General features: G+C 40.2%; 1 protein-coding gene across 23 annotated transcripts in view; it reads left to right on the top strand.

The window, feature by feature from the left end:
* TC2N (tandem C2 domains, nuclear) overlaps positions 1–2,504 on the top strand; it is a 49,708-nt gene extending 47,204 nt beyond the window's left edge. For all 23 annotated transcript variants that reach the window (XM_080596303.1, XM_080596287.1, XM_080596300.1 and 20 more), the window contains one exon: positions 203–2,504. In XM_080596303.1, the coding sequence (XP_080452429.1) occupies positions 203–313 (111 nt within the window). In that variant the 3' untranslated portion in view covers positions 314–2,504. The remainder of the gene's footprint in view (positions 1–202) is intronic.
* Positions 2,505–19,010: the final 16,506 nt, after the last annotated feature.

Genomic DNA, 19,010 nt, shown 5'->3' with positions numbered 1-19,010 from the left:
ACACAGACTGCCTGTGTTCCCAGCCGAAAGCCAAATTATGTTAGTCTTAACAGAACTGTATTTGTTGCTAATACTTTGGTCACAATCTACATGTTGCATCTCATTCCACACTTTCTTGGTATTTATTTGGATCTAACAAAGTCTGGGCCACTGTTACAGCAGGTAAACTCAATTTTATTTCTCTTTTTATTTCTTACTGCAGATCTGGATAAGTTCTGATAGCAGTAACAGTGAAGCAGTAGAGCAGTGGGAAGATACCATCGCTAACCCTGAAAAAGTTGTTGTTAAATGGTACAGCCTTGGTCCCTCTTGAAGACTGGAGATGAAACTCAGGACTGATTTTTCTACAAAGATATGCTTTTTAAAATAGTATAAATTTAAAGAAAAATATTGTCTACACAAGTTGTTCAGAAGGACGCCACTGAATCAACACCTCCACATTAACTGGAAAAATTAAGTTTCACAAAGAGAAATACTGGCTAAATATTATTAAGAGGAAGACTTAGAAAATGGGAAGAGCACTCACTTGATATTTAAAAATGCACCTGGAAAAATAAATATTTGCTCCTTTTAGGCTCTGCAAGAGTATAGAAACCCAGTCTTCACTAGTCACAGACTTCATCCTCATCTGTAATCTTGTCTTTGGCAAAGACAAGATTTTTTTCCATGGGAATCAGTCCAATCAGTGGCTTGATCCTAGGTACCTCTAAGCCTCTGTGGCTGCACCTGTGTTGACACCATTTGACCAGAGTAATGTGTGCCTCAGTAAGTGGGAAAGCTGTGGCTGTAGCAGGAGGCATAAAGGGGGCAATGCAATAATGCAGCACCCAGCAGCTTTTCTAATCTTTGCCTCTGGTGAAGGGTTGCACAGTGTGCCAGTACCTTGGGTTTTCCCCCATCCTTCTCACTAGTTTAAACAGAGGGATTGAAAAACAAGTTTCTCTGACTAACTGTGATCTTTTCAAGTGGGGCCCTCCAGATTTGCTTTGTTTGGTGACTGCTAGTTGGAATGAGTGGAATAATGCAAAGAGGTATCAACTCTGCCTAGGATCAGGGCCAGGTTTTTTAGATAAATTATTTTTATTATATATAATTCTAATAAGTAAATGACTTCCTATCTAATCAACAATCTTCTACCATTTGCTTAGTTTACTAAAAGTCAGACCAACATACTAAGGAGTAAGCAAATATTTACTGATATAAGTGCTTTTTATGCTAATTAAAAAGCAGAACAGTAAAGGAATTGGGTTTTGTTTAAAAGATGGGCTACTGCTGCATAAATATTTGTTACATGTACAGGATGCTGAAAATATTGTGTGTGGAAGTATATATTTGTTACTTGTTTTCAGCAAGAAGAAATTACCATATTTTTATTGCAAATGATATTTTTCCTATAAAATCCTAAGATTATTTTTCTACTAGTCCCCATATTTTCAGTGGTCTATTCATAGTTATTTTTAAGGGGGGAAAATGCCATGTATATAGTATGTAATATATACTTCTAAAACCAAAGACCTCTTTGCACTGCATTAACTACTGGATTTAACAAAAATATATTCCATTAAATCCAGTGCTTACACATTTAGTGTTGGCCGTCTGAGCTGCTGAAGTATGTGTTTGTATAGACACTGAATAACAGTATCTTTTTTATAACTTGGAACCCATTCAAACATCTGACACAAGGACTAGAGTGGTGGTGAGAGCACTCACTGCTTGAAGGCAAAGGAACAGTGGGGGGCAGAGAAAACACTGTAACAGGAAAGCATGTTGTTTTTAAGCAGAGAGCTCAAAGCTCCTTTATTTTAGCCGTTTTGACTTCAAATAAAGGCAAAAGGGGAAAAAAAAGGAATCTTAGTCTTTTCAGCAGTTGTTAATTGAAGCTTAAACCATCTAGATTTTTGTCGGTGAAATTTAAGGCTTTCAAAATTAGAAAACAAAAGGGCTGTTCTAGGCTCTTACAAGCTCAGCTTTTTGACCAGTTTTTATAAATGAACTGAAACAGTTTTTGCATGTTACTTGGAGAACAGACATTGGTTCTTGCTCTTACAGATGCTCCTTGCAGAGCTCCCACTAAGCCCACTGGGTCTGGACTTGCAATGCCAGCTTCCATCCAGCTATGGTACTTGGGATAAGCCTGGCCTGTCGGGTAAAATGAAAAAGGGAATTGGACTGAGCTGATGTTCTTGGAGTGTCTTCACTTGAATACGTGGATCTTTTTTATTCATTGTGGCTGAACTGCGGTAAACAAAAGTGTAAACTGTTTCCTTATGCAGAATGCTGTTCCCTTTGAAAGAGAGGACAGGGAATATTCCAGTGTTTTGGAGGATACAGTCACCACAAAAGTGGCTCTACAGCAATTGCCAGCTCAGTGGATATTGTGTAAAATGGACTTTGTTGGCTATTTTTAGGACACTTAGCCTTATAAAGGCTTAACTAGTAACGTCTCGTTTTTCCTATGTTAATATTTAATCTGCATGTTTATAATAAAAGTTAAGAACACAAAATAATCCATCTCTTTTTTCAATTGCGTTTGCTGTCATCGCAAACTGAAGTTCAAATCCTACCTTTTTGTCTGAGAAAATGCTGACAAATGAAACTATTTTTCTTGTAGTGTTGCATGTGGGGGCACTGGTGGCCAACACGTTGTGGATGTATATGAGGCTTCTTCTGTGAGATGCAGCCAGGTACTAGAGCACTCTGAAGAACGTACTCTGAGGCTCTGCTTCATCATGTGCTCATTCCCAGCTTTCTGTGTTAGTGTGTGCATTCATGTAAGGATGCAATGAATTCTCAAGGGGCGGGGGGGGGGGGGGGAAGTTTGCTCCGCTGTTTATCAGCTCTGAAGTTATTCAACTAGTCTGAAATTCTGGTCTCTTCTTCAGAAAAAAAGTTACATCTTTATTCTTCTCTTAAGTTGCCTTTAAGTTGCTTGTTGCGTGGATGTGTTCCCCAATATGCCCAGAGCACTACAGTGTTCTTCAGCAAACTGATTTAGAAAGCAATCATTTATTTGTCCCACTGTGCAGAACTTGGCTCTACTCGTTCCTAGTCTCAGCTGATTCAGTGCACATTCCCTCACGGAAAGCCTGGCAGCTGGGCATTGGGATGCCTGTCTCCTGAGTGCACTCCAGCCCTGTAGGATGTGGTGGGGTAGAGATGAGGAGGAAAAGTAACTTCTGTTGGGCTGTTCTTTTTTTTAACTTGTGTCTTACTTGTCTCCTAATTACTGGCTCCCAAGATCCTGGGAAGAAACCAGGAAATCTCTTTCCGTGCACAACCAAGGAAAATCATCTAGGAATGAAGAGGGACCTGCCCAGCTGAAAAAAACAGAAATGCCCATTCATTGCATCGGCATTTACCTTGTAAACAGACCAAAGCTGTGCTCCAAACCAACCCATCACTGTCTGGAACAACACTCCAGTCCTCCTGATAATGTCTGTTTTGGTGCTTTGGAGGACATCTGACGGGTAAAGGGGATGTCCAGAGGATTGTTTGCAATGCATTGGACTGTTCTGGAGGCTGGGGACTGCCAGTAGGTTATTTACATGAGGCAGAGCATGTGAATGGAGATGGTAATCTACAAAGACCTTTCCTTCTAGCCTCCTTCATGTGCCCCATGCATGGTGACAGGATTCTGGGGTGTGCCCACATTGGCTGATTGTTGAACAGGATCGTGACAGAAAATAATTTGTGGTATGGTAGAATCAACCAGTTAGAAGACCTTATTAGCTGCCTTATTAGCTGATTGGCTTATTTGAGACTAAGGCAGCCTACTAGAAGAAAATTATGAAGACCAATCTATGACATAAGTTAGCAAGGAAGTTTATGTACTCAAGGATACATTCAGTAGAAGGAAAAAAGGTGTCTTGGAGCACTCTTCTAAAGGTGACAGCTGCATGTTGTCCCTTTAATGGATGGTCAGCCACTATTTTATAATTTTTTTATAAGTTACACCCAAGTTTACTGTCACTGAAAAATACTATTGTGAAGGTTGTACATGTGGTTTATAGGTGGATTTTGGTGTTGCTTCTAGATAGTAACTCACTCAGCTTCTTATAGCAATCTTTATGAAAGCAACAGAGGTTCAGAAGCTGCATCAGTTTTATTTAAATCAGCACAAAAATGGATGTAGGTCAACTGGAACAACAGTTACGATCTTACGTTAAATGTTATTCATAGGGAGATCTGTGCCTGCTTAGTTAGAAACCAACTGTAGACAAACCAGATTTTTCAAACTGTGTGTACACAATTGCATTGGTTAATTAAACAGTTCTGTTTTAAGTTTGTTTAATTGTGATTAAGAGCATTCTGTATGTGAATGAGGCCAAAAAGTTTATTTTTCAAGTCTTTACATCCCAAAAGCATGGCATGGCATGCCTTTTAAGGAAAAAAATGTAAGATTCTACCTCAAAAGATGAGTGGGTGTAACAGCTCTTAAACCACAATGCTGTAAAACATTAGTTGGAAAATAATTGTATTTGAGTATATCTTCTGTGATCACAATGTGAACAGTGCCATCCTGCTAAATCCATTAGGCAGTCCCTAGTTTGCTCTTTTGTTGGGAGGACGTTTTTATAAAACAAAAGGTAATTTGGTAAGCATTCGATTAAGCACATATGCTGTTTGACTTAAGGACTGTCTGCCCGACAGAGGTTGCATTTGAGTTACGAGTTGATTTTGCAGCCAAAGCATAAGGTTGTCTAGAAACTGGGGGCAGGGTTGTCCCACTTCTTACTTTCTTCTCGCCAAAGTATGTATGACATTGGAGGGAGGCTGCATAGTTGTGGAAAGCTTGGCATAAATCAGGCTGGACATGATACACCCTCCTTGTTTTTCCAGCTTCTGCTGTAAAATTACATCACCATGTAAATACAGCCCTGTACATGATCTCATGCTCGGTGTATGGAAAAAGCCATCACTAAAATCAGCACCATGTTCCACAAATATTGCTCCAGCAGATTTACATTCTTCTCTCCAGCTTACGCTGAGGGACAGTCCACGGTCTCTCACAACCCATGGCAAAACTCCCATTGCATTCAGCAGCAGCAGCTAGTCTTCAAAGCTCTTCTGGTTAGTTCAGCGTTGTGATGGTATTACTTATCTCACAAAAGGTTACAGACAGCTTAATTTTTTTAATGTTTTTCAAAAATCTAAAAATCTGTCCACAGTGCTGTTTCTGTAGAAACTTAATTTCACTGAAAATGGATCTGCATCTCTTATACATAATGCAGTACTTTACATGGATATCAGCGGCTTTCAAACAAATCCTGCATCCTGATTTTTTTTTCTCATGTGTCTAACTGTGCAGCTTCTTCCTTCCTTTTATTTCCCTGCAGAGTGCTCTTCTTGCTCTTGAAGTATAAATACATCTTTTAAATGATGTCTGCTTGTGCAACTAACTTTCTGATTATCTAGTAACATTTCCCCTTTTCTTTATCTGGTGTTGGGACCAGCAATACTCCTGCCCTTCTTTCAGAGTTTAAAGAACTAGCTGAAAAAGCAGAAAGCTTTCAGTCCTAGCACTCGGATCACGTCTGGTGCTCTGCATTCCTGAGCTATATTTGCTTGCAACGTGTACGGCACGGAGCTTTTGGAGCTCCCTGGATTTCCATGTTGTCTACTGGCATCGAATACAATGCTGGGATAAATCGGTTGCAAACTCTCGTGTATCTGGGTATTTTTGCCTGCATTTTTCCTCCTCCAAAAATACCTTAGGAAATCATTTTGAATGGCAAGAAGAGAAGGAGCAAGCTGTTTGTGCTTCTGACCTTAGAGGACAGTCTGCTTGCTTGACTGCCGTTATCTGTGCTGTTACACCAAGGGTTAACAGCTTGAGGAAGTTGTGATGAGATCCGCACCTCCAAGCGGAGAGAGGCTCCTACCTCCCATGTATATGACCTGGGAAACACTTGTTAGCCTGGGGACTGGAAACCCTTGCCAGATGCCCAAAGGGAGGGGTAGTCATGTTGTACTTTCTGTTCTTACCTTCAGAAACTCTCTGGAGCTATGGAGCAACTAGATAGGGAAATTTTCCATAGCAGGAATTCTGTGGCTGACAGGTTTCTATGGAGCAGAGCACTGACAAATAGCTTGGGAGCCTTTAAAAAATAGGAGTCATAGGAATGTTAGTTTTAATTATAGCCAAGGCTTGTCACGTGTCATAGAGAAGAAAGAACCCTCAGTTTGAGATACAGAGCACAAGAAGAAAATGGCATGGGCAGAAAGCAGGGCTGGGTCTCCCCTGTGTTAGCATTCATTAGTCCTTCAAACACCAGTCCTGCTTATCTGCCCCTTTTCCTGCCGTAAGGACAGGTTGGGTGGGGGACTGTTAAAGGGCGGTAGCGAAGGAGGTGAAATAAAAGCAGAGTTTTGTTTTGAAAAACAGTGTAACGTGCCTGTAACTATTGACAGAGCTTTTATTTGACGTGACTTTAGATAGATGATTACGCACTTCGATATTTGCTTACGTTCTTTCAGTACTTCCCTGGTATGAGGCTGAATTCATCCTCTTTGTAATTAAATAATGCTTCGTTCTGTTGTGTTCATTGACCTTTGAGCTCTCAACCTAATTATGCCTGATTGCCTATGGATTAGTTCCTCATGGCTGATCGACTGCGGTGCTCAAATAGGGGTAGACCTTCCAGAATCTTTTTCCTGCACTTCAGGTAGTTACGGTTCCTCTTCCGGACAGATTCTCTGGTTTCTAATAAAAAGTGAGCTTGTGTCAGCTCTTCCATCGGCTGGGAAACCAAGAGCTGACTCTCCCTCCTCTGCCCGAATGGTGTTTTTTCCTTAAAAGCTTTGGGAACAGAATTATCAGTGACATCTCTGCCATCAGTTAAATTTGACTGAGATGACTAATGGGCTCAAAAGTTATTGTGGGCCTTGGAGAGAATGAGAGAAAACAGGCTATGCTGCTTCAGGACCTGGGGCTCAGCTGTGCTTGCCTCTGTTCTCTCCCAATTGAGAGAAGCTTTTCAGGTCATTGCTGATCACAATTCCAGCGGTACTAGTTCTCAAGGCAGCTTAAGCTGTTTCTCTGAAGTTGCATTTGTTAAAGCATAGGTATTTTGGAGCAGTATGCTATGAAGCTGGCCACTTGCGGGGTTTCACAGTAAAGCTGGTCTAAAGATCTCCTTGGGTGAAGAGAATATTGATTTACCTTGAAATCACCATTTCTTAAAAGCAGAGGCAGATATTCAGTTAAGTTTAGTATAAAGAAATGTTTTTAAAACTTCATTTCTTGCTAATAAAATCACCAGTAGAGGCAGACATCAGATACTCTTCTGATTTTCGGCATGCACATCTAATTAGAAATCCATTAAAGCTCACAGGCTATGATAACGCCTTTTTAAACACCTAGCCTTGCTATATTTAACGCAGCACTGTCACTGAAAATCTCCTATTTCCACCAGCAGAGCACTGCCTCCTACAGCGACAAACTTTCCTGAACCAAAGCAGCAGGGTCTGAGATTTTCAAACAGGTAGGCTGACTTGCTAGTGGATCTAGAGTTACTGTGCAAACCGGATGATTAGATGATGTGAGTTCCCCATGAACCTCAAATTACTTGAAAATCAGAAGTTTTGGATATTATATATATACATACATACATATATATATATATATTTTAAAGAGCAATACAGATAAGTCCTGGAATTCTGGATGGAACTGTGATGATCAAATCTGAGTTTGTGATTAATATGACTTGCTTTCAAGACCAAGCTGATAAGCCTGTGTTGAAAGGAGTGGGTTGGAATGCCCATGAAAGAGAAGTAAGGAAAATAGGATAAATATATGGGCAGTTACAAAGGGCTGCAAAAGCAGGCTTAATGCACTTCTCTAATTTCAAAAGCAAGGAAGTTGAGCCTTGGTGGTGGTAGGGCTCTTTAACCATGCTCCTGTGCTAAGGTAAAGCAGGTATTTGCTATGATTTGTTAGACTTGGTTGTCTCCCCACACTAAAACATTTTGTAGACCAAACGCAACCCCGCTGGCTATGATTCTTTAGTGTGGACAAGTTGTATATGTGTATAAATTATAGCTCTAAGAGTGATGGATTCAAAGATATACCACAGTAGGATTTCTGGTATTAACTCTGCTTGTAATGCCAAAATTCACAGAGGAGAAAATGTGGCATCAGTGTGGAGTCTGTATTCTCTGTCTAGCAATATTGTTCCTTCTTCTTGGGAGTGAAATATATATATAAATACACTTTTTGAAAAATACAGCAGATGTTGATATTCTAGTCCAGCTGAGCGGTATTTATGGCATTCACTTGTTCTCTGCTACTTTATTTCATCAGCATTTCATTCCCTTTCCCTGCCTGCACCTCTTTTAGTTGCCTAAGAGACAAAGCATAGTCAAACACATCCAGCTGTTTTACTCGCTTTAATCAGCCACTGGAAGATCATTGGAATGACAACTTTCTCCTGTGCTTTAGAAACATATGTCAAATCTGTTTGCAAATGTCCCTCTGAACGTAGAGATCAAAGCACTGGCCTGGTCAACAAAAGCAACATGAGTAGCAGTCATGCCAACTGCATCAAGACTGCAGCTGGATTTTTGGCAGAGTGGGCCAGACGCTCAGCTGGTGCAACGTAAACTGGGCTGTGCGTTGGTAGAACTGCGCCAGCTCACCTTAGCTGGGAACCTGGGCATGCAAGCCACAGAAGCTAGTCTCCTACTAGCAAGTAAGATCACGACCGTTGCTGTTCACCCCTTGGGAAATGTCAGTAGGCTGCATCAGAGTCTCAGAAGCAAGTGGCTGTATTTCAGGGCTGGAAATACACCTTCAGCAACTCGTGTGAAAATGGGAATGGAGAACGCTCACCTATAGCCAGGACTGCGGCAGGGTTACCCAGCATGGCCTTTCATACCCCTGGAGATCCATGAGTTGCTTTCTCCGTTTAAATGCTTCCTGATGAAAATATGGCTTTCATGATCAGCTAATAAGCCGTATCCATTTGCATCTGCCTTGCTAAATAGGATTTCATGATGCAACAGTGAAGTAGGAGGTAGATGTGAAGGATATTCATCTTTGTCAGCACTCAAACTGCTTTAATATTTCCCTGAACTTGTTGTCTGTAAGCTGCAAGTAGGAAGTGCCTTCTACCTTAACAGAAAAGGTTAAGACGCTGAATTGTTTGTGTCCTCACCTGTGTTACTAAATTCCTCAGGGACTTAAAACAGCAATGATTTTTTTCAGACATTTGTTTTTTCTTCCTTTGAGCTCCTGCATTTCTTACTTTGGGCAATGCAAATAGATTGGCCATATTTATTTTGACTGAGATTGGATTTCCTTCATGCAATATTCATTTGATAACTGCTTTTTTGCAGAGGATATTTACTAACTTCTTTTGTTAACCTAATTCGATGTAAAATCTGAATTTTGGTTTCATTTTAATATTGTAGTTCCTGCTTATTCTTGTACGGTATGGCTAATGAAAATTGTATTGGTTGTCAGAATCAAAAGTGAAAAAACATTTACAGGAAGGGCATACAGAACTGATTGCTGAGTTGTAGTTCTAACAAGATCATATATAACCCTAGTTGTTTATCCCTGAAAGTAGTGTTTGAGTTTGTTCAACAATCTTTGCAAAACAATGCAATACTTTCTGTCCAAGGGTGTCTTCTTCTCTCATCTGTTGAAAGAAATAATGGGATAAGCAAGAATTAAATTGGCCGTAGAACTGGGATAACTCCTCAGCTGTGAGCCTTTTGGGTCAGGCTTGAGACACAGCAGTGAATGGCTCCTACCCCTGCTGCATGAATTTTGTGCCAAATCAAAGGACTTTGCTCTCCAGGTCTGTTGCCAGTTACAGGATTTGAATCTTAATACATAATATCTATTAGTATGCTTGCGAAAGATCTGACAGTATGATCTGATAGAATGCCTTTGTGTAGTAAAGTGATTTCTAGTTTCTGTGATCCTCGGTATTTTACGGACAAGCTAACAATGCATGCTTGGAGGAGCATTCGTTACACTACTAGCCCAGCAACCCCCTGGGATTTAAGGAGTTCTGAGGTGCCCGGCCTTACAGGTACCATCAGTACATTGCCAAGTACAGCTGTGCAGCAAACATTATTTCCAAGGCTGGAATTCTGAAAATTTCAAGCATTAAAAAACAGTTCTCTACCTGAGCTCTGACAGGTTCTGCATCTGCAGCATCTACAGGCTGCAGTCATTTCACTGCATGCCCGGGGAAGGAGTCTGGAAATCCTGGAAGCCTGGCACTGAGGTGCCACAGCCTCCCGAGAGCACGCCTGGTAGTGCTTTCGCCGCCTCTTAATGGACAATAAATTGTACGGCCTCACAGGAGTTTCCTAATGCCAGTACCCCGAGCACAGATGATGGCTGTGTCATTGCTACCACAGAGACATTCTTCATGGGAAAGGATCGGGGGCCATGATGTGATGGATGAAGTATGTGACTCTCATGACTCATCCTGGCTACTGACCACTATTAAACTGAGTCACCAAGTGAAAGAGCAGAAACTAACTGGTGTTTGCATTGGGAACTGGCATCCAATAGTCTGGGTGTCAGAACCAGATATGGCAAAGAAGAAAACCTCTGGTCCTTTGATATTCTCTGACCGTAACTTATTTGTCATCACATGCATGTATGTACCTATAAAAACATACACTGGGAGATAAATGGTCTTGGCATCATAAGAAATGGTCCTGTTGCTGAGTGAGCTTGTTACTGTGAGTAGAAGTAAGCCAGTCAAAAAAGAAGGTGATGCTTCCTCCAAATCCCATGCAGCTAACTAGTAAATGCTGCCCAGGGAGCCAAATTTCATACAATTTCCCTCAGCAAAGCTTGTATCTTCATAAACACCAAGCTGGCAGTCATTCATTTCCAGGCATGTAGTCACTGTGGGCTCATGGGGACTTCTTCCACGGAAAGCTTCTTCAGCAGCAGATCTTTGTGATATTGACTGTAAATGTAGAAAAAAGGTGCAAAATAATGTGAACTGCCCAGGGGGCATGGATCAGTACCACATTTGTAAGGTCAGGTATTGCCGCACTACAGACCCAGCCAGTTACCAGACAGAAGAAAAGCATGTCTTGGTACCACCATCCCAGCTGCTGGGGAATGACGTGGTGGTTTGATGGGTTTTTGTGTTCCTCTGGGTTTTAAGTGCAGTCACGTCAGGGATGGTATTCTAGGATGGATGCTGAGGTAAATTGCTTAATTGCTGTTTATTTAAGCTGATTGCAGGCCTCCCAAATGATATTTACTTTTAAAACATTTAAACATATCCTTACGCCTGTAATAAGTTATTCTGCTGCTAGAATGTATGGGAAGGAGGTAGTAAAGGCAAAACCATAGCAAAGTAATTTCTGGAGGTTCATGCTGAAAGCAGAAATGGGCACAGTGCACATTTTCAGACCATGAAACTGGTATTTTGTGCTTGGGAACAAAGATATTTGAACAGATAGTGGCAATATAGAACTGTCACAAAACAGGAAGCGCCACGCTGAGGCTATAGGTAAGAGTTTTGTGCAGAAGACCCAGATGGGTTGCTGCACTTGGTGCTGGGAAAGCCTCAGATGGAGGACGATGTCCAGATGTAATCATCTTTCCAGATAGATACAGACAAAACAGAGAAAGTTTAGAGGAAGCAATGAGGTTATGAACAACAAAATCTGACCTGTGAGTAAGAAATAAATGTCCTGGGTTGTTTAATCTGGCAAAGAGAAGACATGGAGATAAAATTCTAGTATGCAAAAGTTTGCTGAAATACAGGACAGAGAACAATTGTTCTTTGTGTCTGCTAGGGATGAACTGCATACTCACCTGATCACAGCTGACAAGGAAACTTCAGCTGGGAAATAGCTGGTTCTAGTTTTCAGACTGCCCAGCAACACATTAACATCTCTATGCAATGCTGAAGCAAGAACGTACTCAGATGTAACCTGTGTACGTTAAAAGTTTGATAGTTGTTGAAGATGAGTGCAAAGGTGCTTTTCTTTACTTATTTAGTTTGCTGGACTACAGAAAATTCTTTAAAAAACAGTTCTTACCAGCAGTCCAAAACTGACATATGAACGTTTTTCAGTGAAGTTAAAAAACAATTTCTTTTCATTTGGCTTTTTTATTTTTTTCATGGAAGTTTGGCTGTTCTCAGAATTAAACCTGACAAAAAGTTCATTTTGCAAAGTGAATGCGAAGGATTTGCCTCACTGATAATGAGGAACTAACCTTATATGATTCACCCATTAGGTAGGTATATATTTCTGATATAGTAATGGTCCATGTGGTTAATATAATGTTGGTATTACCATACTTTTCAGCAATCATAGCATCTCTATCTTGTATTCAGTGCATTAATTCCTTATTGTCTGTTCTATCCCATAGGTCATGTTTTGTAAAAGCTTTCCATTACCTAAGGCACAAGCAAAAAGCTAAAACAAAGGTTTATTGACTTCCTCAGTCATGGGCCTCAGTCATGGAACGCACAAGGCCATCATGCATTCCTCGAGCGCCTTTTATTTCAAGGGGTCTGTTAAGCATGCACAGGGATCCTGTTCAGGCCACCAGCCAGAAATACGGGCTTACAAAGTACCATAAAGGTAGTAAATGAAAAGGTTTAGTAAGTGCTGTTTTGATCTCATTTCGGAAGCTCCCTTAGTGATTTCCATTGTCCAAACCCATCTTCATCTGTTTAGTTGTTAACAGTGGTATTTAATGAAATGCGAATAAATATGCTTGCAATAAAATCATGGTGATGTACAACCAGAGTGGATTTTGTTCCAGTTGTCTCTCCTGGAAACAAGCAGCACTGTACTGACATCAGTGAAAATGCTTTTAATTCTTTTCTTTTCCTTTTAAGCCCCATCCCATGGTAGCATCACTTTCTCTTTGACTTACTAACTGGAATCTGCTATTTCTGTCTATAGGGACCACAAGGATTTAGTCACAGTGAAGAGCTATGCTAATAGCGGAGAACAAAACACTGGCAACTACACAAGGTATTCTGTTCTTGGTCTAAAACTGTATTTGCCTTAATTTGGTGTACTGATGGCTGTTTGAACCTGAATGTTTTTTAACTTATTAAAATGTAAAAGGTAATCTTTAAAATATATATATATATATATTCTGTATTATTGAGATGCATGAGCTAAAGTTTAAGAAGGCAGCTTTTGCTAGCTCTTCTCTAAAGTTACTGTAACAGACAGTTGGAAACTCTAGCTCCACCACCTGAGACCTTCAAAATTAATCTGTTTATATTTCAATCCCAACCAATTAACATTTGCGGTATAGTCCGGATCTCCACATGAAACTGATTAAGCATGTTTTGAATTTAAAAGCCCATGTGTGCTCACTCCTATTTGTCAGAGTTTGACACACAGGCACCTCTGCTGATTCCCGAACAAGACCAGGTATAACAGGACCAGGCCTACCATGTTTCATGTTGATTTTCTGCCAATGGTATTTTATTACACTTAATTTACACAATTATTTTTTTTTTCATTTTACTGAGCTTCCCGTTAGTAACGTGACATTTTGTCGATGGCATATAATCTCGAGTTCTTTTGCAATATCGTGTGGTCCAATGCCAACTTTTTGTTTAAAAAGGGTGTGGAAGGATTTGGCCTATAAGAAAATGATGCTAAACATTAACTGTGATGTCATTTGAGCACCTGCCACATGAATAACCCCGGATACTCTCACAGATGCAGAGTAGAATGGAAACTTTTCCTTAATCACTTTCAGCAAGAATTCTGCCATAAAACCTCATGTGTCCTTTCTGTCTTTTGTTGGTAACTTCAGTAAGAGTTTTGTTCCTGTTTTATGGACCAAGGAAGAAAAATAATTTTTGGCCGATACTGAATACCTAATTACTAGAAACTGTATGCTCTGGACAAAGGCCAACTATGATAATTACATTTTGCCTTAGTCAGCTTCTAATTCATTTCATAAACTGTTTAATGTGGCTATCGTTTTCCCATCTCCACTTGTGCTGTGTTGCTAGGTTCTCTTACAGCACCGTGATTCACCTCTGCGCAGCTGATCTTGCAGGTTTTCCTCTGAGCGTATAAAGCTTTAAAATGTTGTTGTTACAAAATGTAAATTTTGCTTTAAAATATTGTGTTACAAAAATGAAAAATCAAGACAGAAACCATGAAAGGAGATGTTTAATAGATGACTATGAATGTGCAGTAGATCTTGTTTAAAAGTTTATTTTTAATTACTCAGACATTCCGCCTTGGAATGACTATTTATTTATATTAAAAAGTCAATGGCCATGAGTGTTTTGAGGTTTTGCCTGTGAATCACTGCATGATAAAATGAACAGAATTGTGACTTAATGGAGTACTTACTGTTAAGTTCTCTTACAATCTTGCTTGTGGAATAGACAAAACAAAGTGTTGTTATTCAGCTCCACTGCTATTTTTTTTTTTTTGTAAAAAGGCTAGGCCTCAAGGCAAGGCCTCAGTGTGAAAATCTGTCTTTCCATCCAGTCATTATCACACACATTTACTGTAAGTGTTCCTTTGTGTACATCTGAGGGGAAGAACAAAATTTGCACCCAAACCTGCAAGTTTGGGGTTTCAATATGTTGCATCCCATCCAAATAACAGGAAAACTGGTTTTTAAAGATGGAACTGATGAACTGAAAACATACTATGGAGAGCAGGGTAGAAATTTCTAACTACATCTCACCACATTCAGTCACTGGAGACAGGGCCGGGGAGTTCAAATGTCAAGAGACAGATCAGAAACAATTGTAATTCAATGTTTATTTTTTCTACATTTCACAGAAAATCAAAACTCCTGTAGTACAACCGCCCTCTTTGAAAGTAGCTTCCAACCTTAGGTATTCTGGACAGAGTTGTTGTTGAAATCAGTGTCAGCCAAGTGAGTGCACTAAGAGGAGTCTGTCTTACTCTGTCAATGACACAAAGGGAGGTGGCCCTCATTCAAGATGGAGCCTGATTCACTTTAAATGCTGAGAAGTAGGAGCCATCTTAAGAGAGAACCTTTTCTTGTGGGGATAATGGCCCCTTGAAACCAATGCAGTTACTTCTGAAAAGTAACTTTTAATGCTATGCTATTCCTAAGGAAAATGCAGTACTATGAAATTATAGAACCATCATTAATTTCATCATTAATGTATTTTCTCAATAAACTATTCATTACTCTCATTATATTCCACAAAAAAAGGAATAAGGAAAAAAAAAGCCTCAAGAAATAGTCATGCTCAGGTGAATATGGGGAAGTAGAAAACTGATCTGTGCTTCTATATCTGAGTGAGAGTTTACACATTTGGTTTATGTGTGCAGACATATAGGTACATGTAGAAGGGACTGTAGAAGAAACTGGTAGAGCTGCAAGACAGTTGTGTACAGATTAAGACACAGGGAAGAACAGAGAAGCACAAAAGGAAGCTGACAAATGGGCAGCAGAACTGAGCTTGGCTAGACACTTGTGCTACTCTGGCAATACCAAGTATTTCTGAAAAGTATTTGCTTATTCAATATGTGCTGGCTGCTTGAAGATGCTCTGGAGTAAATCAAACTAAATATAACGTTTTTTCATAACTCTAAAGTTACAGCATGAGATGGCAGAGACTAAAGTCATTTTCATGCTCACACACTGTATTTTCCATATCTTTAATGTGCTAGATTTTCATTAACGTTAATTCTGAGTTTCCTAGGTTTATCATGTTTAGCTTAGGAATAATAACATCACTAAAGTCATCTGGAAAAAATCGTCTGGATTTTACTCTCCATTATAAAATTCATTTTCAAGTAGTTTTGTCAGGGAATATAATTCCCAGTATTGGTTGAAACACTTTTGGCGGAAAATTAGATTTTTATTAAATGCACATTTTTAAATAAAAAGCCTGCTTTCTGGGGAAAACCTTGTTTTCTTTTAAATTAACCAATTAAATACTCAGAACTAGTCTTTTAGCCAAAAGCTGAAAAGCTTCACTTTAGAAATGCTTCCCTTTCCCATGGGAGTTGTAGCTCAAACGCTTTATTGTCCTCTATTAGGACTTGCTCTCTCTCAAATGAGACAGCAACTCCAGGGATGCACTGCAGGCAATCAGCAAGACAGGCGACTGACAGACATAGTCACAAGCCAAAACTGCAGCATGACTTACAGCTCACAGGACCCATCAGGATGACATTTTCTAGACTTAAACTTTTGGAACTCTTAGGGAATAGCTGCAAATGTGACTTCCTCATGTGTTCCAAGATTCAACACATTCTGTAATACAAAATTTCCAAGAGCAGTGAAGAAAAAAAAAAGTCAGCTTCTGTCCCTCCTTGCTCTTAGAAACTACTATTATTCAGCTATCTGAATATGGAAACTATAAAAGGTTTTGTTGTGGTGCGTGTTTGGCACCTGGCACTATTGGTCCCACTACCATCCAGAACGCCCAGCTGACGCTTAAATCATTTTCTACCTGGTGTCTGTAAGTTTGTTTGCATGAAACTAGAATGTATATAGCCCTTAACAATATTGTAAAAGAAAGTTCATCCACTAAATGCCCATCAGCATGCTTGGTAAGCAGCCTTATCTCCATTTACAATAATCTTACACTCTCTCCCATTCAACATATGGTTTCATTTTGAAAGAGCAGACTTACAGTAAACTGTATCATCAGTAGACTGATAAATGTTATAATTCATAACAGCACATCTGTCTGATGAAGATTTCCCATACTTAGTGAATGTTTAATGGTTTTCTAAAATACTAACTTTATTTATACATTTTGACATTGAGTAATATATACAGCAAGAGAAATGATGATTCTTGCCCGTTCCCCCCGGAATTTTAGGTTTTCATTTATTTTACAAATACATGCTGGTGTTTGGATATCTAACAGAGACGCTAAGCTCAAGATCCTTTGTACTTAAGAGGCAAATAGGATCTTAATTCTACCTCCTGTAGGCATATGCCAAAGAAATGCTGTGTTTGGGGCTGTTCCAGACTCTTGGGAAACAAACAATTGCCTGTGTATCTGCCATTGTTGCTGGTTTTGGCCATGTGTCCATAAGGGCACTGAAGGGTTTTTGTCTTTTATGTCCATGAATAAAAAGATTAACCACTAATAGTGGAGTCATCTGGATATCCAGATATGATAGATAACAGTTTCTCCCTCAAGTGACAAGTGAATGCTATATCCCTTTCTGATGTCATACTTCAAGATGATGAAGTGCTGGAATGACTAGGGAAAGCAAGGTACCTGGAAACACCTCATTTTCCCAAGTGACATTGGCATTTTCCTTTTCTGACTGACTGATATGAAAGCTGCTTTAATAACACACTTTGACTTTCCTTACTTCAATTCAGTCTAGACAGAGCTGCAGCTGTTTCTCAAGAGAAAACTGCTCATTCTTACATGTATGAGCCCTTATATTGCCTCCTGCTTAGTGTGTCATCCATGACCAAGATTCAGAATTTCACCTGCAGTAGCTGATGACTGCTCTACAATTCACAACAAAGTATATAGAATCATAGACTATCCTGAGTTGGAAGAGACCCACAAGGATCACTGAGTCCAAGTCCTGGCTCCACACAGGACCACCCAAAAATCAGACCATATGTCTGACAGTGTTGTCCAAATGCTTCTTGAACTCTGTCTGGCTCGGTGGCATGACTACTTTCCTGGGGAGCCTGTCCCAGTGCCTCACCACCCTCTCAGTGAAGAACCTTTTCCGAGTACCCAGCCTGATCCTCCCCTGTCCCAGCTCCACGCCGTTCCCTCGGGTCCTGTCGCTGTCCCCAGAGAGCAGAGCTCAGCGCCTGCCCCTCCGCTCCCCTCGTGAGGGAGCTGCAGGCCGCCATGAGGCCTTCCCCCAGACTCCTCTTCTCTGGGCTGAACAAACCAAGGGACCCTCAGCTGCTTCTCATTTGTCTTGCCCACCAGACCCTCACCATCTTCATAGTTCTCCTTTGGATGCTCTCTAAAAGTTTTATGCACTTCTTATATTGTAGTGCCCCAAACTACTCACAGTACTCAAGGTGAGGCTGCACCAGTGCAGGGTATAGTGGGACAATCACTTCCCTTGACCAACTAGCAAGGCCATGCTTGATGCACCCCAGGATATGATTAGCTCTTTTAGTTGCCAGGGCACACTTGACTCATGTTCAACTTCTCATCAACCAGATAAAATTAATTATCAACACAGTTAAATATAGCTCTAATCAGCCAGAAGCTCAGTGTCTCAAATATTACGTAGGAAACGGGCAGATATTGCTGCTGACAAGGCAGCAACATACACGACCTGTATTATACTGAAGTGAGAAGATATTCCTCTAAGAAGACTGTGTGGGAAGGCCTAGTCTGGAAATGGGCTGAAACATGTCTACGGTGTAACACGTTTATATAAGTCAGCAGGAAAAAACTGTTCAGTACGCAGAGCTGATCCTGCAGCCCCTACTCAATGTGCTAACTCAAAGCAACAGTTCAAATCCAAGTCTGGTGCTACTGAAAAGATATGATCCAGGAAACAACCTAATCATCAACAAACTAAAATCTGTAGGCAATTAGGCTTTGACTGCCTTTTGAAGGGCAACATGAGTAGCAAATTCCTCATCAGAGGAAGCAGGTTGGCCTGGGATACAAACTCCTGGAATACACATCTCTTAGAATGACCAACAGTGGAAATCAGCAATGCGTACTGACTTTGAAACCTGCAGGGAAAAAGGTAAACAACCCACTGAGATGCAGAGGTCAAGTGCACCCTCCTAGTGTTATTATTTTCGGCTGGCTAAAGATTTAGGAAGCTGACACAATTGGTTTGTATTTCCATGATTTGCTTTGCAATCATGTGATAGTACTTCTCTTCTCCTTTCTTTTTCTTTCTGATTTTTTTTTCCAGTAGACATCGCAGTAGTTCATAGATTCTGTGTCAAATTGGGCATCAAAACTGGTATACAGCTGAATAAATGAGCAGAAGCCTGGTACAGAGCAGTGACTTTATTAAGTTCCTCTCAGTTTTTCACTTTGCAATGCACAATGAAAACCAGTCTCAAAAGGACTAGCAAT

This window comes from Anser brachyrhynchus (genome assembly GCF_964034855.1).
Source record: "Anser brachyrhynchus genome assembly, chromosome: 5".
NCBI classification, from domain to species: domain Eukaryota; kingdom Metazoa; phylum Chordata; class Aves; order Anseriformes; family Anatidae; genus Anser; species Anser brachyrhynchus.
This window is presented reverse-complemented; position numbering and strand designations above follow the sequence as displayed.